General features: G+C 42.4%; 1 protein-coding gene across 1 annotated transcript in view; it reads left to right on the top strand.

Moving 5' to 3' along the window:
- The first annotated feature begins 10,787 nt into the window (after positions 1-10,787).
- The window catches only part of ATP10A (ATPase phospholipid transporting 10A (putative)), a 114,590-nt gene continuing 97,425 nt past the window's right edge, over positions 10,788-27,952 (top strand). The window contains exon 1 of the mRNA XM_027895806.1: positions 10,788-11,423. Within this exon, the coding sequence (XP_027751607.1) occupies positions 10,984-11,423 (440 nt within the window). The 5' untranslated portion in view covers positions 10,788-10,983. The remainder of the gene's footprint in view (positions 11,424-27,952) is intronic.

Genomic DNA, 27,952 nt, shown 5'->3' with positions numbered 1-27,952 from the left:
TAGCGAAAAGAAAATCAACACATTAAGAATAAACAGAATTAACAGTACTCACCAGGGTTTACTGGTTAAAGTTCTACTTTCAACCATATAAACTTGGAGATTTTTTTAGTTTAAAAAAAAAGTTTCTGGTTTTTATTGCTGTGTTAGCTCTCTGGTGTTTTGTTGAAAGAGACTTATAAACTATATCCTTTCTTAATATGAAGATATATTAGCCTGTAAACTTGAAAGGCAGCCTGTGCTTGTTGAATGCATGGGTCTTTAAAAATCATGGGCTAGTGCTTCACTACAAGTAAAAATTGCTTTATTTTGATCAAAACATTGTGTTGCCATTGCAATTCTCCTCCACCCTTCAAATTTATTATGCTGGCTGATCTTGATATTTCTTCTAACTATTGTTGATATGCCACCCTTTAACTGTCATTCCTTCCAATTTTCCCACATCTTATTTATTTAAAACATTAGTTATCTGAGGCCCAGTGATTTTTTTGGAAGCAAGGCATACAGGATCTTGAGTTGCATTATGAAATTACAGCTGTAGCTTAATGAATGTAATTGATTTATCAGAGGCAAGCAATGGCCTACTGAAATCTCTCAGATTACAATATCCTGGCTACATACTGTAGAGTACTACATCTCTAAACACTGTGCAGAGATAGATCCAGTGTGTGTATGCACACACTATGTATATACACACAATGGGTGTGTGTATGTGTGGTTTTACTGTGTACACATAGTGGGTTCTGTATAGTATATTTAACCTGTTTATGGTCATGTAGGGATTAGTAGTGTTACCTGATAATATAAAAACACAGACAATAAAAACCTATTTAAATTATGACCAGCAGGGACAAGTAAATGGAGGAAGGGAAAAAACATGGATCACTGACACTGCTGACAAAGCAGAAGCAGTAATTTCCCAAGTCAATATGCCAGCACGGCACCACGGAAGTAGTATTTGTGAGGCACTGGCTGGAAGTTTCAGCTTCTGGACAACAGAAGGAAAGAAATATCTAGTGTTTCCCACCACTGAGATTTACTTCCAGATCAGAAGAGGGCCAGCACTAATTTTCTGTTTTCCTAAACACAACAGAAGCTAGTTGATTATAAAAAGTCTCTCCCTTTTAACATACAATCTTATAGACAAGCCCTACACACTCTTAATGTACAAGCTTCTATTTACTGCGTCAGTGAATGCTGCATTTGAAGTCATCTTTCAGCTGTTTCTGTGATATACATTGCTCACAGATATCTACTCGTAACCGATGCTTATATACACCCCACTGCCAGACAGCCTTGACTAGCTATTGTTTGCTACAGAATACAGAGGTCTATAGAGCAGTAAGATGAATTGCTATACCTGGAGGATTACACCAGGAAAAAAACAAACCAAACAAATAAAAAACGCCCCAACAACAACAACAACCAAACAGACAAAACCCCACCAAATAATGAGTGTCTCTGAATCTTTGTAGGTTTTTAAACTGTTGGGAAATTCTAGGCAATTTGTGAGACCCCTCAACCCACTGCAGTACAAGCCAGATCAAATATATTTGGCATTGCAGAAATATTGGGTTAAATATTGTTTTTAAAAGCAGGTCTCCACTAAAATTCATTAGCTTTAGTAGGCTGAAAGTATGACTATGGGAAAAATTTCTCCTTTGAATTTTAAGAGACATCAAAAACAAAAAAATGACAAAACAAAATCATGAAACAAAAAAAGAGAATTTATTCCATGCGCTAGGTCTAGTCTCACGCCGAGTTTCCGGGGAGAAAAGACCCCTTGGGTTTAAATTTCATGCATTTTATAGTTTCACAAAATTCCACCCCTTTTCAGATTAGTTTAACGTATTCATTTTTGCCTTATAAGGTTTCTTTTCTCCAAACAGGCGTCTTCCCCTCCTTCCGATTGGCTGCGAGGTGTCCTCTGTCAAAAATGATGGATCTTCCTTTGTTCTTAGCCCAAAGGAAAAACTCCTGTGTTCAAAATTGGCCAAATGGCCCAGAAAGGTTTTAATTTTTATGAACTTTATATTTCCCTTATCCTGGCTACAAGAAAAACCCTGGTATCAGTACCTTACAGCTTCACAAAACGCCTATAATTTTGTTTGTAATAAAAACTGTATTTTATTTCTCATATGACTTATTTCTTATGGTAAGTGGCATACAATATAAACAGAGACAATAAGTTTGGCATATAACAGTGTTCTTAAAGTATATGGTCCTTTAGCAGCCCGTGCTTGGAATTTTTAAGGGAGAAAGAACCCGTTTGGATGTTTGGATCTTGGCATTCAGCACTGAACTTGGGCATGAGTATTAAAAACAGAAGTATTCAGGAGCTTGTGTTGCTCTATTACAAGGAATTTTCTACTTTTGGTTATATTATTTTGTAGGTAGCCTGAATTGGTCCCAAAGCACCGCTTTACTTTAAATATTTTTCCAGGATGCATGTTACCAAAATACTGCATTTGACAGTTTCTATGTTGATATTAGCAGACACATTAAGAAGCCTGCAAGCTGCCCGAACAACTAGAAGGCCCCCAGCTACCAGGGTTGTGTGCTGTGGAGGCAGGGATCCCAGACCGTAGGGCATTCCTTGCCGCTGGGGTAAGAGGAAAAGCAGACTGAGCAAACCTCCTCATAAGTAGTCACTCACAAGTCTCTCACAAGTCTCTCACAAGTCACTCACAAGTCTCCCGACAAACCCAGCAGGTACCACTGAAAACGCTGCCTTAATTTTAGCAAAAGCTCTTCAGGCTACTAGAGTTCCAACAAAGCAGTCAGGCTGAATGAACAAGATTTTTTTCCAATCAGTTCTACTTACAGATGAGTTCCCCAAAGGCGGGAAAGTCACCCTTTCGCTCTCCTGCTGTTGAGGGGATTTCCTCCTTTTCTTTTCAAATCGCGTTGTTTACAGCCCATTTGCACCATTTTGTACTAAGCTGGGCCATTCTGAGTCAGCTCTAGGCAGGAGACAATCAATCAGTGCCGCCCTAGACCTGCAGCGGACTGAAAGCAGCAGTTGCCATCCGGGGAGTAAAAGCCTGCAGACACCCCTTTTCGCTGCACGCCCAGCATCTGAGCTGAGTGGAAGTCCTGTTTTTGCCCTGCAGACTTACAAAATACAAAGGCAAATTTGACCGTAGTGACTAGCCAGCAAGAAAACATTGGTTTGCATAACTTTCTCTTCAAGAAATCCTGCTAACTACCAAACGGCAGAAGACCCCTCAGCTTCCTTTCGTTAATTCTCCGAGAAGGCATAGCTCCTCTCTAATCAATTCCTGTAAAAACGCATTCGAACATCTCTAATTAGCTTTTTGGGAAGTTTATAAGAAACATAGACATAGCAAAATATAAGTATGATAGGTCATTAAATATCTCTTAATTTGAAGAGACACCCAATTTGGCATTCAGGAACAATATCCTGAGACAGTATTTTCTTTTTAGGGAGGTGTGAAACAGGTTTTGACTCTATGCATATAGGAATTCCTACAGCAGCTTTGATACAAATCGAATAATTTCCAAGTGCTTGGTATTAAAAATTAATAGGATTTTAAAAACCTCACAGAATTGCATTAAGAATCACAGTGTTTCCAAAACCATTAACTTGTATCTTTTTATATCCTCCTCTTTATTTTTTGCTTCTGGGGTTCTCACTTTCAAGCTTTTTCCAACTACATTTTCTTGCTTCAGCAAGCTGAAATTGTTGCAAGTTCCCATTATACAAGGATATGCAGTTTTAAGAACAGCAACAAATACTGTGAGACTCGCCATGAAATGGCAAGAGTTGGCAGTGACGCAGTAAGGATATTAACTTCCATGTCCTCCCTAACTGCAGTTTCTATAAATAGCATCTGTCTGCTTTTACTCCTGCAATTAATTACATAGATTTTCCTGCATTTCCTCTTTTGCAGTGTCCCTGTGAATCAGTACGTTAGCTGGTGGATTAAAGCAATACTTACAGATGTTCCCCAGTAAATGTCTTTGACATTAAAAATAAAAGTATTTCTGCAAGTGGGGAGGTTAAGCAGGTAAGGAGCTGCCTTCCGACTTCCCACTGCACAACTTGCCACTGTGTATCATAATTTCTGGCAGGTGTGCCAGGCACAGCTGAGCAGCCACAGGATCCTGACAGGGTTAGGGTTTCTCCTACACGCATCTTGCAGTGTGTGTGTCCCATCCAGTTTACTCTTGTCTTTGACGGCGGAGTGCTGGTTGTTCTGTGCTCTGGATTGGCTTGGGCAAGACATTAGGGGAAAATTTACTTCACCCAGCTTTGGACACCACCAGAGAAATACCCTTCCTCTGCACTAATCACTTATGACTTCTACAGTCAGTGAAAAGTGATGTGCTTTTGAGCATAGGCTTCACCTGACCTGTTTACCTACTAACCCACTTTAGGATGTTCTTGCAGTCCTAGAAGTGCCAGTCTCTCTCCACCAACTGTGGTAGCACTTTTTCAGTTATCTGAGATCATCAGTGGAAATTTACAGATTTGAAAGCCTAAATGCTGATCAGTGGCTCTTCATGGCTATTCCATACAACTCAAATACTCATTCAGTATTTCCAAAATGGTGTTTTCCATAAGTGTCCTGCCTCAAAGCTAACTACAGCTATCTGAATGCTTTATTTCTTTATTTTTTCAGCTGTCCTACACCTTGACTAGTTTCTTATCTAGTTTACTATACAGTAGTACAGATTTCCAAATCTGCAGTCCCTGCAGCTCAACAGAGAGCCCGTTGGCTCATTTGCCAGGGGTGTGCATGCAAAAAGGGTTATAGAGTGGACATGGCTCTTCGGGGGGTGGTGGAAAGGATGTGGCACCCCTCTGCTCTCTGGGCAGGCTTTGTTCCACACAAGACACAGATCAAAGGTATGTATTCCATAGTGCTGTAGCCTCCTTCCCACTCTAGTCCCTTACACGTAAGGTACAGCCTCTGTGAATCCCTCATCAGGCTGAACAGCTGGGTTGGGCTCATGGTGTGATGGAGCAGGAGATTCTGCAACACATAGCTGGCAGGATGCACGATGCAGGTACCCTTGGGGCACAGTAGATGGGAAAAACCTTTCAGTGAAATGCATGCAGACTGTGAGAGGCTTGCTAAGTCTCTGTAGCATTGCTCTCACTTCTAAAGGGCAGAAGCTGTTCCTCAATGCCTTACAATTGCACGAAAAAGGTCTAGCAGGTCTACTCTGCCCCTGCACAAGATCCCCTTCCCTTAATGCTGCAACACTGAACACCCCTCTCTTTCACACATGGCTCCTGCTCACCTTGGGACCCAAATCTCCCCTCTCTGCTTGTTAAGAAACAAAGGAATGGGATTTCTCTGGATGCAGACAGAAAGTTGTGGTCAATGGCTCTATGCCAAGGTGGAGGTCAGCAACGAGTAGTGTCCCCCACGGCTCTGTCTTGGAACCAATGCTCTTCAGTATCTTCATCAATTACACAGATAGTGAGACTGAGTGCACCCTCAGCAAGATAACATGAAGCTTGAGCAGTGCAGTTGACACAACTGAAGGAACGGTCCTGAGGGACCTGGAAAACCTTGAGAAATGGTCCCACAAGAATCTCATGAGGTTCAGCAAGACCAAGGGCAAGGTGCTGCAGGTGGGTCAGGGCAATCCCATGCATGAACACAGATTGGGAGAAAGAACTCATTGAAAGCAGCCCTGCAGAGAAGGACTTAGGGGTTCTGGTGGATGACAAACTGGATATGGCCTGTCAATGTGCACTTGCAGACCAGAAAGTCAACCACATTAAGGGCTGCACCAGAAGAGGTGTGGCCAGCAGTCCCTTCCAACCCAAGCCATTCTATGATTCTGTGGAGACTGCTTCTGAGATATATATATATATATATATATATATATATATATATATATGCATACATGTGCACGTCTGTGTATATCTACATATCTCCTGGAGACTGGAAGAAAATGAGGAATAATGCCATTTTGGCTGCTGTCTCTCCTCAGCAATTTCTGGCATTTTCAGCAGGCTGTTCACACTAAAAGCCTCTTGCCTTCTTTCTGCTAGTTCAAAACGTGTATGCCTGTTCCCTTTACAGAGAGCCAGATGGAATACGTCTCATCTGCAAAGGGCAGAACAGATTTTGTCTGATGCATGGTACCATGTCTTTACAGTTGTTTTTATAGTTCCTAAACTCCCAAATTCTGACTGAGGCCTCAGGGTGGTTCCATCATGTTAAGCATGTTAATATTAAAATAAGTCCAGATTCTTCATGAGAATCAGGAGCAACTTGACAGATGTTTCTGACAATACCCAACATGCAAAATCTTTATTTTAGGATCATATAAATATTAAAATAGTGGCCTAGTAAATTAGACAATATGTTAAAATTAGATTTGCTTCACCTTGTTATGATAGGAAGGAGCTAATTGTTAAAATAGAATCATGATAACTCTAAGCATTCAAAAATCATGACAGTCAAATCAGGAGATATTATATCAGTAACATGTTTGGGATTTTTTCTCTTTGTCTATGCGGTTTTCATCTGTAGCATTGGGGTAGATGCCAATTTTAAACTGATCCATGCAACCATAAGGCCAAAGGCATTTTCTGGTTGATGCTATGATTCTCACATACTGACAAAACCTCAAACCATAGAAAATACTTCAAACATAATCAGACTTGATGACTCTGAGAAGAGGAATAAAAAATGGATATCTGATCTCTAAGCAACCAGCCTGTTCACATAACAATTCAATAATGATTTCAAGGTGGAGGGTGTGTGGCATCTGAAAGGCCAAGTTAGTACAGTATCTTGGGCCAGACAATCTCATAGTTCCTACTATCCTTAAAGGCAGTGCCATACCTAAAGACTCAGCTTTTAGTGGCCTAAGATATCAAAGATGAGCTCATTAGGCATATTATCAGTATAACTGATGCTTAGAACCTCTACCTTTTTCAACTTCAGTCCTTGATCTGATGAAAATGTGCACAGTTGAAGAAAGGGAGTCATTGGGAAAGGCTCCGGGGAGAGCTAGAAATTCAAGAGATATTGGGCATCCAAGGCTGAATTCAGGTTAATGACAGGAGAAATCAGAGAGCAGATACCCAACAAAATGAGTGACATGAAGGACACTCAGAAACAGCCATGTGACAACAAAGAAAGAGCTCTGGACAGGAAAGAGACATCACTGAGTGGCAGAGAGCAATTTGAGCACAGAGCAATCCTCAGACATTGCCCGTTTTTAATACTTTGCTCCAATGACCCTGAAAAATAGTAAAAGGTCCAAATTTTAATTCAAGTTATCCAGTAAATCTAGTCTTTGGCTCTTGGCTCCTCAGGTTTTTCCAGTTAGCTCGTGTTTCTTGAGGGTGATACTTTGTGGGGCCTTTTTATCATCTGGACTGTTTTAAAGCCAATCTCCTTTCACCTCCTTTCCTCCAGAAGACCCCATTAACAGAAGATGCAGGTGTACTGCAGTTGACAACAAAAGCAACATACTTTTCATCTTGTAACCAAAAAGCTAGAGCCAGACTTGTGAATGTGTATTTTCTACCAGTTAAAAGTTGAATATACTGCCTACCTGCCTCTAATTTGCAACCTCACACACTTGGACTGTGTGGGCAGCAAGAGCTCAGATATGAGTTCAGATACAAATATTCATGCTTTCTCAAACCTTAAGTACACAGTTTTACTTAGAAATGGAAAGGCAAGACTAAATTCCTGGGAGTGTCTACACTGCCAAATTTTTTGGCTAGAAAAGCCTGGCAAACACTAGATTTTATAGGCTTTTCAAAATAAGGTTAACTCTTGTTCTTATTTATCATGGATTACAAGTCCTCAAGTTTTGGTGCAAAAATCCAGAATTTTGGATTCCTCGTGTGACTGCACAGAAAGCAGAGGTGTACCACATCCTTTCCTCATGTCACTGCCTTGCAACACTTCAGCGTGCCTGTAATAATAAAAAAGTAGTTTACTAGCAACAGAGAAAGTCCCAGTTAATAACCTGAGGAGAGCTTTTCAGCTTTTGACCAGTGGGGTGTGGCATACTTTCCACTTTTTTTTATAGTGAAGCTTTGCAAGGGTGGCCCTTAACTCTGGCATACTCAAATACAAAGGCTTTAAACTGCTTTGAAATAAACGATGTAGCAAACACAGGAGTCTTCAGAGGTTCCCACCCAATTGTTTGTTATCTTTCTGCTGTTGTATCTGTTTGTAAAACTCGGCTATGTGAGCTGAGGATTACACAAGAACTTTCAGCTTCTGCTTAATATCCTAAACTAAGTTTCCCTCCTGTTACTCTTTTTTGCAGAAAAAAAGCCTGTTAACGAGAACCCTGAGCACTCCAAAACTATGCAAGTAAAACAGGTTTTACGGTATAGCCCACTGACTTATAGACTATTTCTTATAATTGCAGGGTTGTAACTGACAATTTTGGGATGTCTGGTGTCACAGATTTGGCCAATATCACTAAGTGTAAGTGCAATTCATGCCAGGTTAGGCTCTCCAAACTTCCCAACACACAGGTGTTTTCATTAAACAAGCAGTTTAAGAGTTACGTGAGAATTTATCTTTTCTTACCTTGCCTTGAGCACTGTGATTGAAAGTTCAATGTTACTGCATATCTAATCCTTAATTTACTTTCAGTTACGTTTGCTGAATATGCAGTGCTAAACTTGATCTGTACACCATTTCTTACATGGCATGAGAGTGTGGTGGACTCACCTGTTTCTCAGTCCTTGAGTAACTGGCTCCCTTCCCCTCCCAGCACAGGTTCATGCTAAGCCACAACATTGGTGTCTGCAGCATCTTTCCATTCCAATGTGTTGTACCAAATCCACTTGTGAACCACCTGGCATTAATACAGGTAAAGTTTGCTCTAAGAGGGCTGTCCAGAGAAAAGATGAAGTCTGAACAGTGCTTGAGTTCCTAGGGGCCAGGGGTGAAACAGAGCCCCACATAACAATAGATCACAGAGGCCAGCAGGCAAGTGGCAGTAAGTCCAGCAACTCACTTTTTGAAGTATTCACTCCTTGCTGTCTGCAAGGAGCCCTGGGATGGATGAAGCTTAATTTGTGGGAGTATTGCAGAGTGATAATGTGTTCTTCTCATCCCATTTCAGCATTTCTGAAGCATAGGAAAAAGATATTTTTTTTTATTCCAGACTACTCTTGAAGTTAACCCCAAGTGTAAGCAAAACAAACAAACAAAAAAAACAAACAAAAAATGAAGACAGAAAATTGAAATCAGGAGGTTTTTTTATCTCCTTTTTTTCTGTTAACACTTTTGTACTTTTTCTCTTATCAACAAAGGAGCAGACTTAGCAAAGAAACCCAGATCAATTCTCCCTTTTTCCCTCGCATGAAGTAAAACCTTGTTGTTTCCATATTCCAAGAGCTGAGGAACCCAGGAAATCCCTACTAGGTTTGCAGTAGCATCAGAAGAGCTGACAGCAGGATTGGTAAAGGATTTGTGACTTCACACAGTACTAATATCAGGCCATGTGCTGAACCAGCACTCATCTAGTGCCTCAAGAGTCTGAAAGAGGTTGATAATTATCTGGACTTTAAAAAGCAACTACAAGCATTGCAAATGGGAGAAGAAGGGATGGAGACACAGCATGACCTTGTAACAAGACCAGATGTGCTTCATGCCTTTTTTTTGTGATAACAAGAAACACGCTGACAGGTATCAGGGACTTGCTATTGTACTCAATACGAACCCACCTTAAGATATCACAGGATCAGGACCAAAGGTCACGCCACAAAATGCATCTGTCCTACCCTTTAGACACATCCTGGAGTGACCTGGTGCAGCCTTTCATGCTGTCTGAAGAATCTCTTCTCTAAAGGGTCTCTTAAATCGCAACCAAAAGTGATGCTGGAAAGACTTATGTCACACCTGGTAGAAATAATTTCATTATTTTCATATTATCTGTTCTTCAAACCCCTCCATTTATTTACTGTATTTATTTACTTGTGACTGTAGATTAAGTCTTTCAATCTGGATTATCCTCTTCTGTATTTCTTGTCTATCCATCACACTTTCTGTCATCACCCGCAGCTGCATCTCTCCAGAAAGTGTGGAGCGCAAATCTCAGACTGAGAGGTTGGCATTTTCCACCCTTTGCTGGAAAGACCTACCCTACTACAAGGGAATAGAAAACTCCAGTAGAGGCGAACACGTGTTACAGCACACCACTGCCTGGACTGTGTGGGGCTGGCAGTGCCTAATGCAGTCCATCAGAAACCTCATTTTCGGTTCCCACCTTTGGGGTTGCCCCAGGCACCATGCCCACCACCAACGGAGATGACGTGAGCAGCCGGGAGAAGTTGCACTCCATCTTCCAGGCCAAGCACAGTGTTGGGTACAAACACGGCACACGGTTTCAGTCAGAAAGTGGAGTGTTTTGACGTGACACAGACGGGAAGAACTCCCACCAGCTGCTGCTGGAGCACAGGGGATGAAGGCCAGTGCGGAGCGCCGACCTCCAGTAGAAACTTTTAATTTCCTCAATCAAAGCCCCTCCACACGCAACTAAAAAGTCAAAAGCAGCCGACGAAAGTGTCCCACCCCGGGTGTGTGCCCCGGCGCGGCGCTCGGGGCAGGCTGTTCGCGGAAGCGCCGCTCCCCGTTCCCCGCGGGCGGCCCCCGCCGCTCCCCCCGGCCCTGCCCGCGCCCCGCGCCCCGACAGCGCCGCGCCGGGGCCACGGCACGGCGGCCCCGCATCCCCCGCATCCCCTGCGCCCGGGACGGGGCGAGGCCCGCGGGAGGAGGGCTCGGCTCGCCGCCTGCCCACGTCCCATCCTCGGCCCACGAGGAGGAGGAGAAAGCGAGAGAGGTCCCGGCAGAGCGGTTGGGAGCGGGTTCGAGAGAGCCCTCCTCCCCCCCCCCGCCCGCGCCCGGAGGGGAAGAGGAAAGGAAAGCCGTGGCGGGCGGCGGAGGATGATAACTTAGGGCCGTGCCTGGCTGTGGGAGCTGCCCGCGCTGCCCCTGCGAGGACAACGGGGCGGCAGCGATGTCCCAGGGCACGGCAGGAGGAGAGGGAGCGCCCCAGGTGCTGCCGGAGGGGAAGGAGAGGCAGAGGAAGAGGAGGCGGAGGAAGAAGGAGAGTAAGACGCGCCTGGTGCGCTCCAGCCTGCTGTTACCTGAGGCTGAGACGGAGAAGCCCAAGAACACGGTCCTGGCCTGCAACCGCCTCAAGACCACCAAGTACACGGCACTGTCGTTCTTGCCCAAGAACCTCTTTGAGCAATTTCACCGCCTGGCCAATGTCTACTTTGTGTTTATCGCCCTCCTCAACTTCGTGCCAGCCGTCAATGCCTTCCAGCCGGAGCTGGCCTTGGCCCCCGTGCTCTTCATCTTGGCGGTCACTGCCATCAAGGACCTCTGGGAGGATTACAGCCGCTACCGCTCCGACAAGGAGATCAACCACATGGAGTGCCTGGTGTACAGCAGGTGAGGCAGGGAGGGTGAGTGCCGGGGACGGCAGTGCTGTGGTGGCAGCCAGCGCTGGGGTCCTGCCGGGCACGAGGACTCAGGCGAGTGGAGGTGTGGAAGCAGGGCACTGAGCAGGTCCGTTGTAGAGGGCTTGCATTTCCACTTCAAGTGCAAAGAAACTTCCAGTTTTCCCTGGAACTGGTGTCTCCCAACTCTTCACTCACAACTGCGGGAGTTCGTACACTCCTACGGGTGAAAGTGAAGCTTCTCTGGCTGGTGGGGTCCCACAGTAAATCACTGATTTATGAGTTAGAAACATCTTTTTTATAGGTCTACACATATGCTCTGTATTTGTGTTTTACACTTTAAAGGAAGGACAGTGCATTGCAAAGTGCACGTAAGCATCACAGCAGTGTTTGATTTGCAAGCCTTTATGAAAACACTTCTCGATGTGAGTGGTAAACTACAGTCATATATAGTTTCTGGCAGTAATTTCCTTATAGTAGTGAGAACTCACTCAATCTGCTATTAAATCTTTAGCGAGTGAGGGACGGATAGAGGCCAGAGGCTCCTGAATTTCAGTTAGGTATGTGGGGTTTCATGACATGTGAATTAGCAAGCCTAAACTTTGTTTGTTTTTCTAAAGAATGAACCAGTCTTTCCATTGAACATTCACTTTCATTTATCGTCGCAAGTGTCATCATTCCCCGTGACTTTGCTATTTCCCAGTGCTTGTGATGGAGCATTAGGTCATTTATGTCCTTCAGAATTATTATTTTTTTTTAATGATCTCGGCAGTATATTTAGAGCACTGCCTTGGTATTTGTAAGTCAAACTGAAAGGACTTTTGCATCAATGTTTTTGTGCTCAGAATCCAGCTTTACAGAATTTGTGTTTTGCTTTTCTCTGAATGCCAGACTGTCATCTCCTAGTAGACTAAGGCTACTGGGGAATGAGAGAAGAATATATTTTCCAAGAAAGCAGATTTTAATTCTTTCTCTGATGCTTCTAAGTTGAGCAGAAACGAAACACGTGCCAAGAAGCTTACACTCTTAATTCCACAGTCTAGCTGGGAGGGGTCCTGTGGACTGACGTAAGCACTGAGACAGAGAGCAACTTTCCTATTGCAAGAAAGGCATGTGAAAAAATACACTGAAAAAGAACTCGGAATAGGCTGGGTTTTCTGTGAAAAAAAAAAAAAACAAACTGAAAAAGAACTCAGAATAGACTGCATTTTTTAAGATCAGCAGACTCAGCTTGTTATTTCACAAACTAATATCACGTAAGAAATCTCACCCGGGGATATTCCTTCACCAGTAGATATGCATGCATGAAAACACAAGTAAAATGGACTTATTTCTGTACTAAACTGAAAGCAACCTAGTCAAATTGCTCACATAGGCATTCCTAACCTCTGCTTATGTCTAGTGTCTTTCTTGCCTGTAGTTGTCTTTAACTCTGACCTCCTCTGGTGCTGAGGGAGATGGGTGGCAGGAGGTCTTGGAAGGGTCTTCACGCAGAAAGTAAAATAGTGCTAATGAAGATGCTCGAGCCTTTTCCAAACAAAATCAGTTTAGAAATAAGCTCTTGTGTCTTCTTGGTTGAAAAGAAATAAGTACCTGCTGCAGAAGATGTTCAAAGTATTAATGAATACCAGAATTGGGATGTTAATTCTGGAATGTTTTTCCCCCAGCAGTTCTCTATATGCCAGAAAAAAAAGTAGACATGACTATGAGAAAAGGTGTACCTGGGTTGTTAATATCACTCGTGGTCTCTTAGGAATCCCAGCTAAGTGCACTGCCCTTTGTAACGCTTGTGGTGTTGCAGAGTAAAAGTCAGAATTGTTCCTTTTACTGCATAGTTTAGATTGCTGCTGAGCGACACTTAACACAGATTAATTTGGGCGTGGTTTTCCTTTGTATTTGCATCAAAGGCGCATATCGACCAAACCCCTGTGGGACAGCGAACCTGGAAGTTTAAGAGCTCTATCACCTATTCAGGCATGGCTTTCTGGCTGGAAGCAGAGCTGAACAGTTACAGCCCACTGCAGAAGCCTGGTCGCCAGCAGCAGCTCACCTGTTTTCAGCTTCCAGTAGTCCCAAAGAAAAGCTTCCCTACCACAACTAAAAAATACAGTCAAAATATGTGGTTTAAATAAATTTGCTTATGTATTTTTAATCTGCCCACTTTTTCTTCTTTTTTTTAACTTTTTTTAAAGCTTCAACAGGTCACCTGTTTGAACACCCTTCAACCCCAGTGAGCAAGATGGCATTAGAAACTTGCTACTTTTGCAGATAAAAGCTAAGATTCTTGCTAACTAGAGTGACAGGGTACCAAGAGTGAGAGATTTCTATCAAGGTCATTGAAGTTACTGGGCGTGAGTTCAGAAATGTTGTTTTCTCAGAAAGGTGTCATGCCAGGAGAAACACAAGGAATTGATCGTGACTTTTACTTTGTTTCCTTAGTCTCTTTGTTTCTGGAAAGTTGTTGAAGTACATTGGGTAAGGAAGTAATAAATGACAGCTTTTTCCTCACATCGTTCAATGCTGATCCTTTATCAGTTTTACTACCTTTTGAGCAAGCCACACTCTCTCGGTCTCTCCCTCCCCCTACTTTACCACTTCCTTTCGGTAAAGGCAGACTTTGATGCAAATATTGTCCTCGACAGAGATGCTGCTGTAGGTAGGGCAGGTTAATGAACATGTTGCTCTGCGGCTATCAGGGGACAGTGACTCTGCTCTTGCTGGTCAGCACTTCCTAGCTTGTGAAGAGACCTTCTGTGATACAGGGTGTATCTGAGTGCCAGGACTCTGCTGTGGTGGGCCCCCTCTCCTGCAAGCCTCCCACACAGCTTCAAGAGAGACACTTCAAACACAGACTACAGCAAAATAACACTGAATTATAATAGTCAGGAAATGGAGACAGGGACTTTTGCTTCACAGTAGCAGAGAAAAGCCCTCTCTCTCATCTTGCGTACTGTTTAGTGACCAAGGAAAGATTCAAGTTGGATACTGTGTGTTCTGTCATTTATACTTTTTATATATAATCCATATATCTTTCTTGGCTTTTGAAGTACCTGTCCCCTATTAGATACAAGCAGCAATTAATGATGCAAGATCTACAGGACAGAGAATGCAGTGGTAGGCAGAGCCCACTGCTGCTCAGGGCAGCTCATCAAGAGGAGGTTCAACAGCACACAAGCAGAGTCTACTGCGGGGTCCTCTGGCACAGAAACTGATCTGGGGGAAAATGCTGTTCTCCTGCTGCTGCACAGACTAGGCCTTCTTCCTCCTGCCTGCCCGGTGGCGTGGACTTAGATGACCCATTCTCATACAGCCGTTGCTGAGTCAATGCCTCCATGGCTCATAGTTAGCAACACTTATGAGACAACAGAACAGCAAAGGGTGATGCAACTGTGGTGGGTTGACCTTGGCTGGATGCCAGGTGCCCACCCAGCTGCTCTATCACTCCCCTTCCCAGCCAGATAGGGGAGAGAGTAAGGTGGAAAAACAACTCTTGGGTTGGGATAAGGCAGTTTATTTAAAGCAAAAGCAAAGCAGAAGTTTGCATGCGCAGAAGTTTATTCTTTACTTCCCATGAGCAGCGATGGTCAGCCACCTCTGAGAAGCAGGGCTTCAGCAGGCAGCCCTTGGAGACAATGAATGCCTGCCTTCCTGCTCCTTGCCTTAGGTTTTATATCTGAGCTGACGTCATATGCTATGGAATATCCCTTTGGTCAGTTTGGGTCAGCTGGCCTGGCTGTGCCCCCTCCCAGGATCTTGCCCTCAATTGAGAAAGGAATGTTACAGCTCTGATGCTGTGCTCAGCAGTAGCCAAAACACCGGTGTGTTATCAACACCCTTCTAGCTACCAATGCAAAGTACAGCACTGTGAGAGCTACTGTGGGGAAATGAACTCCAGCTCAGCCAGACCCATAACAGCAACCTAAAGTAGAAAGTTGAAGAGAGATGCAGCTTCTTTTTAGAGCAAGAAGACAGCTTTCCTTTAGAAATTCTGGATATTGTGGAGAGTCTTGCAGATTATTGCTTTCTAGGGTCAAATGGTAGAAAGGGAAGAGACCTGATTCTTTGAATAAATTGAAATAAGCTGTTGAATTTGAATTGGCAGCATATTGTCAAGGAATGAAACATGCAGAAGAACTGCAGACTTGTGTTGCTCTGTGATGGACTTTGCAGGTCTGACTGTTAGAGCAGTCAGGGTCTTGACAGGCAAAGAGGGAAGATTTCTTAGCCAAAAGGAGTTAATAGGGCCTCTCTCTGGAGGCCTTTAAGGGCACGTCTCTCATTTGGCAATACAGAGGAAATGAGGCACTTACTTGAGGAGGACAGTTTTACAGGTCACCTAGAATTTCGATTCTGTACAGGTGCTTATGCTAGGAATGCTGGATTACAGCCAAAACCCTTAGTTGATTTAAAAGGAGGGAAGTTAAAAAGGCATTAGAGCCCAGCCTGCAGAAAATTGGTTTTGCAAACCTGTGATGATTTTAGTCCCCTCTCTTTGTTCCTCTTCCTCACTTCCACCAGCCAGGGATGGAGGTTGAAGACTCGAGATTACAAATTTGCAGTCTTAACGGTGAAATCTTGTTTGACTAGTTACTTTTTTGCATTGTTATCTTGGACTTGGAGGATGAGACGGTGATTTTTTCATTGCAGTTACTGTCCTCCAGTGCTCGTTGACTCTGGTTGCAGTTGTGGATCACACATGTAAAGGTTTGCTCCAAGTAATTCCAGGTTTCACACTGCTGCTGCTCGTAAATATTTTATAGAACTAAATTTGTCACTGGGGCAGAAGTGTTAAAACTCTTCTAAGCAGGGACTTTGTTTTCATTGTGCTGTTACAAAGTATGGTATACATTTACATGGTATGTAAATAGAAGATAAATAGTGATAACTACAATCACAACAAATAATGGCACTTGTCCTTCAGGGAAGTACATTTTATTACTGACTCCGTGCTGTGTTGGTGAAATAAACTCCGCTAACGTTTTTGTAGGAGCAAAACCAAAGAGCTTTGCTTTTTAAATCTTCTCTCTAACTCTTGCTGTGTCTATCGAAGAGTATTGCTAAGGAGTGTAATGGCCTCTGCATACCGATCAGAGAGTGATAAGTGCTTCTTGTGTCAACCTGTGACTTAGAAAATCCAGGACAAATTGCCATTTACGACAGGATATTTGACTCCCCTGAGGTGTGGAAAATGTTTAATAGGGCATTCAGGCAGCTATGAAAGCAGACTGGTTTACATTAAAAGTTAATTTATTTCTGCAAAACTGAAGAGGAGAAGAGAGTTTTACGTAGTCAACATGTTTTCTATAATTTCCAAAATACTCTCACTTCTTCCTCCCCTCTAGTCTACCCGCCAGTGGAGAAAAAGGTACAGCAGTGTTACCAAATCCTTGCAAAGGCACAGCAGATCCCACACATGGCCTCTAAAATAGCCAGATGTTGACTTGCCCTGCAACCACTTCACTTCTTATGTGCCTTATTTTGCTGACAACACTAGTCTCTGAGAAGTACTACCTGAATAGTCTGGAGTATCTTCTTGTCCCGAAATGTGCTGGCAGATAAGACATTTCTCCCTGAAAGAAATAAGCTTGTCTCATCCCTCCCGGAACACAAATGTCACTTGATGTGATTCAAAAGGAAACTACCTGAGATTACTCAGTTTCCTCTGTGAGTGAGTTTGGGGCACAGAAAGCTAAAAGCAGAAAGTAGCAGTCTGAATCTGTTGGTGAAGTCAGTGTTCCCTCCTTGAATTTCAGAGAAATGGTGCCCTGTCCCTCTTACTGTGTCTTTGTCCTTTGCTTCAGTTCAAGTTGGGCTGACAATGAGTAAACTCAGTGGAAGATGTAGTAGAGGCTTCTCCATTAGATTGATGGGGAGCAATTTTATTCTGCAGTGCAGTTTATCCAAGTAGCAAGGGGTGTCTGTGCTAATCTTCTGAGATGTAGCCAGCTGCAATGCACAGGAGAACCCATCTCTCTGTCCGACTATATGTATGCAGTTTATTTGCTATTCGGTGTAGGGCAAATTTTCTAAGTGCCTGAGCTTCTCTACTGGAAAAGAAAAGTGCTTTCCTATTTTTACTAAGCTCTTTCATTTGTATAGGATGTCATGAGAGCCGTTGTAGGCTGTTTCACATGCCTCTGGCTAACTGCCAAAGAAGATGCTATTAATCTCCACTGAAAGACCAGTGATGTCCCCAAATTAATTTTTGCAGTTACACCTCCTGCTCCAGAGAGACACCATGATTGCAGACCACAGCCCAGAATTATAGGTGGCCACCTTGTCTGCAGATCTACTTGCTGTCACTTGTCTTTATTATCCTGAGACAGTGATTATTGCCTGAGATGGCCAAAAGAATAACAGCTCTACTTGATTCTGTCAGAGGGCATTTCCAAAGAAACTATACAAGAGAAGAGAATTGCATGTATTGTTCAACTCTGCCTGATACTGTGATTCCAGATTCTACCTTTCAAGTGTCATTGAGTCACCAGAACTGAAAACCAGAATTGAAACCCATGACAACTATGGAAAAATCAATGTTTATGGAACTGCTTACTAGCTAGCATGGCATAACTTAGCCAGGACATTCCTCCCACTTGCAGACCAGTCCTCTAGAAGTACTTACTAGAGAAATATGAAGGGTACCTGCCACTGGGTAGGAGTTTTGCAGACCCTCTTCCAGGTTTACAGACCCTTCTCATTCCTGGATGGGCAGGTTGCTTACCTTGACACAGCAAGAGAAGTCTGCATGCCAAATCTCCCCTTGTCATATAATCCTCCATACGCCCAATTTGCAGGGTGGTTGCTCTGAGTAAGAGCAGCTTTCTTTACAATACCAGGCCTTTTGGGTATGTGGAGCTTTGGTGTATATACACAGCACAGTCAATGCAGCTGGCAAGCTCCAGGAGTATGCTCAGTTTGCCAGATTTATGCTATGTAGGCTTGGTTTTAACAATCACGTATATTGAAAACAATTAAGTACATGAAAAGCAGAACAATTTGTTTCACTTCGTATAGTTGGGGATGTGAACCAGTTTCCATGGCTTACCTTCAGTCTTAATGTTTTCACCTGGGCGTTGTCACTAATGCAGCTGTGTTAGCGGCCAGTCATGTTTTTACCCAGAAGAGATCCACAGCAAAAACGTGATTTGCACCCTGCTGCAACGTGGAAGCAGGACAGTGGCAGTCTCCATGGCGTGGGCCAGGGAGAGTTCATTGCAGTGAATGGCATAAACATAAAGTGAGGAGCCACCTTGATGCTAGAAGCCTCTTATGGGTAAATTTGTGTAGTTACGGGCAGCAACTTCCTCTGATGCATATCAAGGACAAAGGTTGACTCACACCCAGCACGCAGCCACAATGCGTAAGTGTGAAAGATGCTAGCTAACAGCTTTTCCTATGTGGGTGCTAGTAGTGGTGTGCAGGGGAGGGGAAGTGCAGAGGAGAAGCTTGAGTAGCCCTAATATGGAGGTCAGCTGAGGAGATGTACATTTACAAATGTATCTTTGATTTTGAAGGATTAGATAAAGCAAATCTCAGATTTAGTTTTGAGAAGATCACCTATACATTCCTGAATGAAGTGGTTTAGTCTTTTCTGTGTGTCCAGGAAGTGAGAATGAGAAGGGTTCAAACTTAAAGTTTACAGTGCCTGTAAGGTATGAGCTGAGAGGAACATCTTTGTCTTTTTTACTCTTTCTAGGTTATAGCTACACAGCGTGTCCACAGAAATCTGCTAGCCACCCAGCTAATAGAGTGTTCTGTCCTGTGAGCTGCTGGGGATATCCAGCCCTTTTGAGCTGGCAAACTACCATCTGGTTATTTGCTCCAATAGGAGCAATGTTTTACTCTGTTTCAGAACTGTTGTGGGTGAACGTCTCTGCCGTGGTCAACCCACATCCTTCAGGCCATGCTGGTTAAAGAACGGTCTTGAACTGGCAAGGCGTGTGTTCTCAAGGGTGGGAAACATCTTCCATCTCCTCTGCTATTTTGTTATAATTTTATTCTTGTCTGGCCACAATTTCTCTAGAGTGACAAGTAGACTACTCTCTTCGGTGCTGTGGCCAACATTTGCATCGTGCCCAGTTATTTCATAAACCCAGACTCTGCTGGATATTTGTTATGACAGGCACGGAGGTCACTTGTTTTGTTTTTATGTTCTAGTTGCCTGGAAATGCTGACCTACTTCAAGGAAGAGTTTAAATGTTTTACTGACAACTGCACTCCAGTTCTTACATATCTGTGCTGATACATCAACACTGAGGATGTCAACATTATTGAAGAATATGTGGTATTTCTGTACTTTTGATGGAGGTTTTAGTTTGGACATTTTGGATAGAAAGTCCACTGTGAAGTGACAGCATTTTTAAACACAGGTCTTTTGCCTTTGTGTATTCTCTTATGCTTCCTGGGCTTTTTCTGGGTTGCACAGCCATATCTCTGTTTGCTTGCCCCTTGTCTGTTCACCTTTCTGCTTTCCAGTAGCAATCTGAATATGCCTATTTTGTCTATGTTAGCTGATTTTGTGTGTTCACTAACAAGTCATTGGGAAATTTGTTGTGAAATCTCCCAAAATACTGAGGCCAACACAGGAAGGGCTAAACAGCAGTCACCTAAATACATCTGTAAGCATGTTCTCAAAATCTAAACATGGAGTAAGATGCCTCAGAAGACATAGCAGTGAACAAATTTAGCAGGCAAACTTAGCAAACAAACCCTTAGAGGTTCAGGAAGTTCAGTAAGTACATTAGAAAAGTGTAATCTGTTTTGGGCAAAAATAGATTATAAGAAGTCAAATATAATTCACCTAAGTCTAGTCTTTTAGTTGTAGTGCATTATTTTTGTATGGGTCTATGCTTACATTAGTAGGTTCAGATGCTTTCTATATTTTCTTTTTCTCCCTTTTTAGGATTACCATGTTCTAATTGTCAGCTTCTCCTTGCTATACTTCATTCTGCTGTATACCTGCAGAGCTGTGAACCTAAAGCTGTTTATCAGAATAAAGGTCTGTATTGATTTTATCTGCATGTTTGAGAGCATCTTGATATTCCTTCTTTCACTATCATAGGTTCCTGTTTTATCAGAGGAGCTTGGACTGCGATACCTTTCTCCTGGTAGAGCCACTGATTTGCATCTTGACCCTCCTGCATATGCCATTAGTTGTCTTCCCTGTAAACAGTAGTGAGCTGCTGATTGCAGCTCCCTGGCAAGAAGCCCTCTCAGGTGTTAATTAGGTTCTTTCTGACCTGACAAAGGTATTTCCTAAAGGAATTTGTCATATTCTTGAGGTGAGATTGTCTGTTAGCTAAAAGTATATGTCCAGTCTGACTGAGTCATGTACACTTGTGCCAAGATCAGTGGAGAGCACTGAGTGGTTTGGGGGAGCAGGGGGAAATCCTTCCAGCTTATTTGAGCTTATTTTGTGTATTTGCCAAGTCTTTCATTTTTAATGTGTTTTTTATTTTGGTTGGGGGTTTTCTTATTTGTTTGTTTTTGGGTTTTTTTGTTTGAGTTTTTGGTGGAGGGGTGGGTGTTTGTTTTTTCTTCCAGTTAACAAAAAGGTAGTTAATATCCCCATTTCAAAACTGTGAAAGAATTGTCTGATCTTTACCAATTTCACTAAAGATAAAAGTTTTGAGAAAACTTAAGTCCAAAACATATATTTCTTTTAAAACAGAAGTACTGAAGAAGAATCTATGGTGATAAAGACAGTAGTAGTGTATTTGAAGAACAGTCTACCTTTCAAAGCCTTTGCTCTGCATTTAAGATTTCTCTAAAATTCCCCATGGTTATTCTAAATTCAATCCTCCTTGGAATGCAGGGAGCAGAAGAGGAGGAGGAGAGTTCCTGAGTTTATTTGCAATGGCATTTGGTTTGGCATGGAGGATTTTTATAATGCTAATTTGGTCCTCCTATATTAATTCATATTCTTCCTCTGCTGCTCCTAAATTGGAAACTTTCCATTTTACATCTGGCAGTCTTGTCCTCAGTTGTTTAACCTTTATGCTTTATCACTAGAAATAGCTGTTTTGTGCATAGAATCCAGCCTGTTAGTCATAATAACATTCCCTTCAGCTGTCCTATCTGGCAACTTCTAGAAAGGTTTTTGGGCTTGAGGTTTTGTTTATTCGTTTGTTTTGGTTTTAACCAGTATCTACATTTACAGAAAGCATGACTGAGTTGATGGTGCTGCACACTATCAAAAAGTTTTAAGCAAGAAAACTACAAAATGTACTTTTCACCACTGTCAGAAAGTTTAGGAATGCAGTCAAATCTATGGAGAGGAGTGGTTAAGACCAATGACGCATTGCCCCTGCTAGTTGAGCATTATTCAAACTAGGTGCAAATATGATTGCTGATTTTTTGGGGGGCAGAGTTCTTACTTTTCCAGTTACTGAATATATATCCAGATGTCCAAGACTTCTGTGGGATGCATCCTCATTGATGTCTAGCTCCTTTCTGATCTGCTTTTGTAACTCATTAGTTCCAGTTAGATTCCACAGCAGGTTATTCCACCAAGATCATATACAATATGAAAATATCATCTGTGAAAGAAGGGTCTCCAGTCAATGTTTGCTCTAACTTTTATTGTAGTGCCACACACCTGTACATATTTAGTAAGAGCTCTAAGGTGATATGCAAAATGCACCAGGTGTCTAGAAAGCTTAGTCTTTTCATCTTTTTGCCCAAGTCTAAATCAAATAAGAGATAAAGCTCAGAAAAAGATATTTTTTTTTTCCTTGTGACTTCCTATGCAGTTGGTTACATGGATGCCAGTCCTTAAAACTCCCAGCTGTAAAAGGTGTGTTTATACAGCACACGTTTGGCACGAAACGTGGCTGTCCCAGCTGGTGTATCTAAACACCTTCGGAGCACCATGCAGAGGTGCTTGTGTTCACATGACTGTTTTCTGTGTGTGGATGGGGCACAGCTGATGGGAGTACGGGACCCTGCACCCTGCTCTAATTTATTGTTCTTAGACTGAAAAAAGACAGTAAGAATGTTCAGTAAATGCATTTACAAATTGCATAACTGTGCTTAATTTTGTGGGGTTATTTAAGCTTAATTGAAATGCACAGTAAGCCATCCTTCTCACTACTGGCAGTTAATGCAGCATTGTTTCCTTAATAACTTTGGATCAGAAAGTATATTGTAAGAAAATCAAAACACTCCTTTGTTTTTTTCAGACACGTGTGGATAATAGGTGTGATCTACCATATCACCACAGGTCAAATTATTAGGAGGCTCGTGATGTAGGGTTGAAAAGCAAAGGAAGCAAGTTGGATATAGGCTTAAGATATTCAAGTGAAGCAGAAGTAAATAAGTGATACTGCAAGTTGCTATCCTTCTGCCATATTTCTGCCGAGTCCATTTTTGCTGAGAATTTAAATTAAGTGAAAAAGCTGCCTTCAAATATTTAGGAAGAGAGCACAGTATTTTTAGGAGTTTTATGAAGCTTCAAAAAAGTAGCCTATTTGTCCCACAGCAGTGTAGGCAGTTCATGTTCCAGAGTAATGTTTACCCTGAAAGAAGTCTACAGGAGAACTCTTTGAACCATGAGTTTTCACTTGGCTTTCAAAAAGACGCTTTTTGCAAGTCAGACCTTCCTTCGGTCAATATAATGCCCTCTTTATGATTTTTGGGATCACCTCCCATTGCCTTAAACATCACTAGCTTTCATACTTGACGTCTGTCTGCATCTCTCTCTGTTGTAAGGGCAGTCCTTGGCGATTTGTGTGGGGAACTCAAAGGCACATTTATTTCACCCTGCAAGGAGGTCTGTATGGGCACTGCCGCGGGCTGCTGTGTTGGTGTGGGCACAGCCCAGCGGAGAATTACTCAGGGTCATGTCTCTGAGCTGTTCAGTAAGGCTGTTTAGGTAGCCTGTGTGAAGCATGTAACATTTTGTTACAGTCACACTGCTTTAAGAGGAAAGCTGACTGTGCAGCAATTGGTTCAAGAGTCTCCAACTTGAATGTCAAGATTATTTTCCACCTCAGAAGATTCTGTGAGCCTGGTTGACATACACATTCCAGTCAAGAATACTGAGGTTACAATATTTACAGCTGTAGCCAGCACCATTGAATGATCAGTCCTTGGACTGAGAAAGTTAAAAATATGATTGAGAGTTTAGTAAGTCTTAAAATGGATATGCGTGGAGTCATAGCTGTTTCTTTGTAAAGAAGCAGGGAGCATTTTGTAAACATCAGGTGGATGCTTTGCAACTGGGGAGTTATAGGAGAAAAGGGCCAGGGTGGCAGTTTTGCTGCCTTAGCAGTTTGTAAGCTGGGACAGCTGTCTGTTCTGCAGAGCTGTGCTGTCTATTAAGAAACCTCTGAGCAATAGACAGCAAACAGCCACTGAGTGGGGAGCCATTACAAAATAGCAAAGGCAGGTGTTTTTCTGGGGGCCTTCAAAGAGTCCAGGAACTGATGGCTGAAAAAAAGCCAGGTTTTTTATGGTCCTGGGAATAGGCAGTACACAACAGCCAAGAAATTGGAAATCCAATATTTTCATCGTGTCCTGGGATTATGCTTTGGCCACTCAAACTTTTGGTCCTGGTTTTACATTTCCAGGAGAGTGCTTTACTTCTGAAGTTGTGCTTTGAACTCTGTTGGCACTGAGAGGGCTGATGGTTGACAAAGAGATCAGTCTGCAAGGGTGGTACAAGCAGTCCTTAATTCAGCCTGCTAGGAGAAGGAAGACCAGAGCCAGACTTCACACATCAATAGCACTGACTCTGTCTCCTGTTTCAAGTTATTAAAATAACACTTCAGTGTTTTTTGAAAGGCATTTTCCTTAAAGCTCTCTAATACCCATAACAATTTCAGATGCTGGGAAGTAAATATTTTTCTTCTACTGCTGTGTTTTGGTTTTTTTCTCCCCACTTGGCAAGCACTGGTATTTGGGGGTTTTGTATTTTATTTATTCTTCTACAATATTTAGGATGAAGTAGAGGTTAGCTTTCCTACCAACACCTTGCAGAAACACACAAAATACTTACACTTGCCAAAACAAGTTATTTTTTACATCAGCATTCTTGAGTTATTTTCTGCTTGCATGTTTTCAGAAACAGTGTGTTTCTTACCAGCCTCTGTGAACAAAACATTGTATTTGCAAGATTAAAAAAACAGTGGCTTTTTAGTTAGTACTGTAGAGATCAGTTAGGGAAGAGACAGTTGGAGAAAAATATGCAAAATCTGATAATTAGAAGGCCTCTTTGGTTAAGACCAATTTTAAGATAAATTAAAAAATAAGGAAAAAGACAAATGTAGTTGTGTTCTCTAATGTCAGAAAAATGAACTCTTAGTGCTTTTTAACTGGGCCTTGAAATGAGCCCTGGGAGAAAACTGGAGAAAACAGGGCTCTGTGATGGTTTTGATTTACATCCAACCCTTGATTTCTTTTTTGATGGACACTTTGCTGTATCATGACAGACCAATGTCACTTCACAAGCACATGAACTCTCCCTGCACCAAGACAGAAACATCACCTGTATGAGAAAATCAGCACTCCCAAGACAAGCTATATCACCCCCAAGTCAGGGCTTCTGGGGCATCAGTGAATGAAGATGTGCTTACGGTTCCCTTCCTGTTCATCCAGAACACTGTTAAATATCCCATCTACGCTAGAGTCGTGTTCCCTCCTGCCCCCTTTTATCTTTTGTTACTTGGTCTAGTGTCTTGCTGAATTGCTCAAAGGCCTTGGCAATCATTTTGGAAAAGAGGACAGTATTGAGTCTTAAGGGCACTTACAGGGAATCAGCAGGTCTCCACTAGGGTCTTCAAAAGGATCTTGAGCAAGTTGCATAATCCTTTCTGTTGTCAAAGTCATAGTCTTCAAAATAGGAGAATCATGGTTTATCTTAGAGTTTTTGCAGTTTGAACTGGGACTTCTAAAAGAGGTCTTTGTTGTGATTTGATTCCCCTTAAAACTGAATTGATTTTCTCATTTCAGGGATATTCAAATCATCTATCTTGTGTGGAGAAGCTTGATTTTTAATTTTTTTTCTTGGATTTTTGCATTATTAGAGATCTTATTTCACAGTCTCTTTAAATGAAGTAGCAAATAGGTTATGGAAAAACTACTGTTATAGGTTATGGAGAAACTACTTAGTTTCAGTTATAAAGAAACCTGTATCCACCATGTCCCTGTCCCAGTCTGTCCCAACACTACTGTGGTAAATGGATTATAATTTCTGTATTTCTTCCAGAATTCACAGGGAGACAAAAAAGGTGGGCTAGTTAAGGCAAAGCAAAACATTTGGAAGTGCCATATGCAGAAATAACCACTTCAGAAATGCCTGTTTACTGAAAAAATGGCACTGCACAATAAGAGTTCCCAGCTGGTAGAGCTGTAACACTTTAGAAGTAAAGGTGCAATACAGAATAAAAACATATGTGCTGTAACAAATTATGGGCAGAATAACAGAATATGCTGAGTTGGAAGGGTCCCACAAGGATCATCGAATCCAACTCCTGGCCCTGCACAGGACCATCCCCAAGGCACCATGTGCCTGAGAGCATTGTCCAAATGCTTCTTGTACTCTGTCAGGCTTGGTGCTGTGACCACTTCCCTGGGGAGCCTGTTCCAGTGCCCAACCACCTTCTAGGTGAAGAACCTTTTTATAATATCCAACTTAAACCTCCCCTGACAGGCCTGCAGACCTTTCCCTCGAGTTCTGTCACTGGTCACCACAGAGAAGAGATCAGTGCCTGCCCCTCCTCTTCCCTTCAAAAGGAAGTTGCAGACTGCAACGAGGTCTCCCCTCAGTCTCCTCTTCTCCAGCTGAACAGACCAAGTGCCCTCAGCTGCTCCTCATATGGCTTCCTCTCAAGGCCCTTCACCATCTTCGTTGACCTCCTTTGGACGCTCTCTAACAGCTTAACTATCTTTCTTAGATTGCAGTGACCAAAACTGCACACAAAAATTGCAGTTAACTGCAAAAAAAAAAAAAAAAAATTTCAAGTTCTTCATCGTGTTCCTTAGCTACAAATAATCCTGTGAAATATTTGTTCCAAAAGTCAAATAAAGACTTCAAAGCAAAAAGGTTAATACTGAAACTGTCTCTAGCAGTTTATTGTAAAAGTATTTCAGAAGATGACAAACCGTTCTCATGCAAGTCTTACAGATTTTAACTGTAGGTAATGAGGAGTTCTGCAAACACCTGGGCATGACGATTAATAAACTTATGTCATCAAACTGAAAACAAGGGGAGTGTTTTTGGAAGGGGAGTTTTTCCTTGTTTAGAGGAAGTGCTGATAAGTGAGGGAAACATTAAGCCAAATTCAGTGTTCCCTTACCTGCTCTAGGATTGGACTATGCACCAGTTTTAAACTCAAATATTTAGATTGAACATTAAAAAGAAATTCTTTACTTTGAGGGTGATGAGGCACTGGAACAAGTTGCCCAGGGAAGCTGTGGATAACCCATCCCTGGAAGTGTTCAAGGCCAGGCTGGGTAGGGCTTTGAGTAGCCTGGTTGAGTTGAAGGCCTCCCTGCCGATGGCTGAGATGTTGAACTAGATAGTCTTTGAAGATCCCTTCCAGTCTAAACCATTCTGTGATTCTGTCCAGCAAAACATAAGACTTACATGTGAATATTTGCTCAGAAGGAAAGTTGAGATTCTCAGAAAGGATGAGAGTAAGGCATAAATTAGCTTCTTATCCACCAGCCAAACTTCCTTTAAACTGCTGAAGTTGCTTGGTGTTCTCTGAAACAATCTAGATCAGCATGAAATTTCTCTTGCGTGTCTTCAGCTATTTGGAAATTAGACATTCAGTCTGACTAAACTCTTGTTCCTACACACTAGCCTGTGCAAAAAATTGGGCATCTCCAGATAGCTCTTGGTCCTATCCATCTTTTGCTAGGAAGAATGACCCACCGTAGGTGTCCTCACCACTCTTGCCATCTGCTGGGAAAACATCTAAGCAAGATGAGATCCCTCATATCTGGACAGCTCAAATAAGGTGAAATGAAAACCTTGTCTCACCAGGAGGGTGGATATGGATGTGCATAAAGATGGTCTTGACAGGACAGTATTTTTACCTTTATACTGATGATAAAAAAATTGAATCATACTAACAGAATTCCTCCTCTATTTGTTGTAAATATCCAACTTTGTCACCAGTTTTAACCTAAATGTTACCGAGTTTTAGGCCTAATTACTGCTATTCTATTGCTTTATACAGGCCAGGATGTGCTGTGAAGGAGCTCCTCTCATCATGTGAAGGAGCTCCTCTCATCATGTTGCACGTATCACTGAGCTGCTTATTAGCACCAAATCCCATGCTCCATTATAGAGCCAATTTTGTCAAAACTCCTGTGATTTTGTTAGTACACCTGCTGTTTTTCTAGCAATTGTCATGGTTCATTTCTCGCTGGAGAGACTTTTGCTGTCAAGTGTGATTGAAGCTAGCAAACCCAGGAGCAAGTCCAGACCCAGGCTGCCCCCAGCCCTGCATCAGCATGGTGCCAAGGGAGCCCTCCAAAGTCAGCCTCGTGTTCCTAGTGAATGGAGCCTTTCTG

This window comes from Empidonax traillii, unplaced genomic scaffold, assembly GCF_003031625.1.
Source record: "Empidonax traillii isolate 1590-97213 ecotype Southwest subspecies unplaced genomic scaffold, ASM303162v1 scaffold469:size586335, whole genome shotgun sequence".
Lineage (NCBI taxonomy): Eukaryota > Metazoa > Chordata > Aves > Passeriformes > Tyrannidae > Empidonax > Empidonax traillii.
This window is presented reverse-complemented; position numbering and strand designations above follow the sequence as displayed.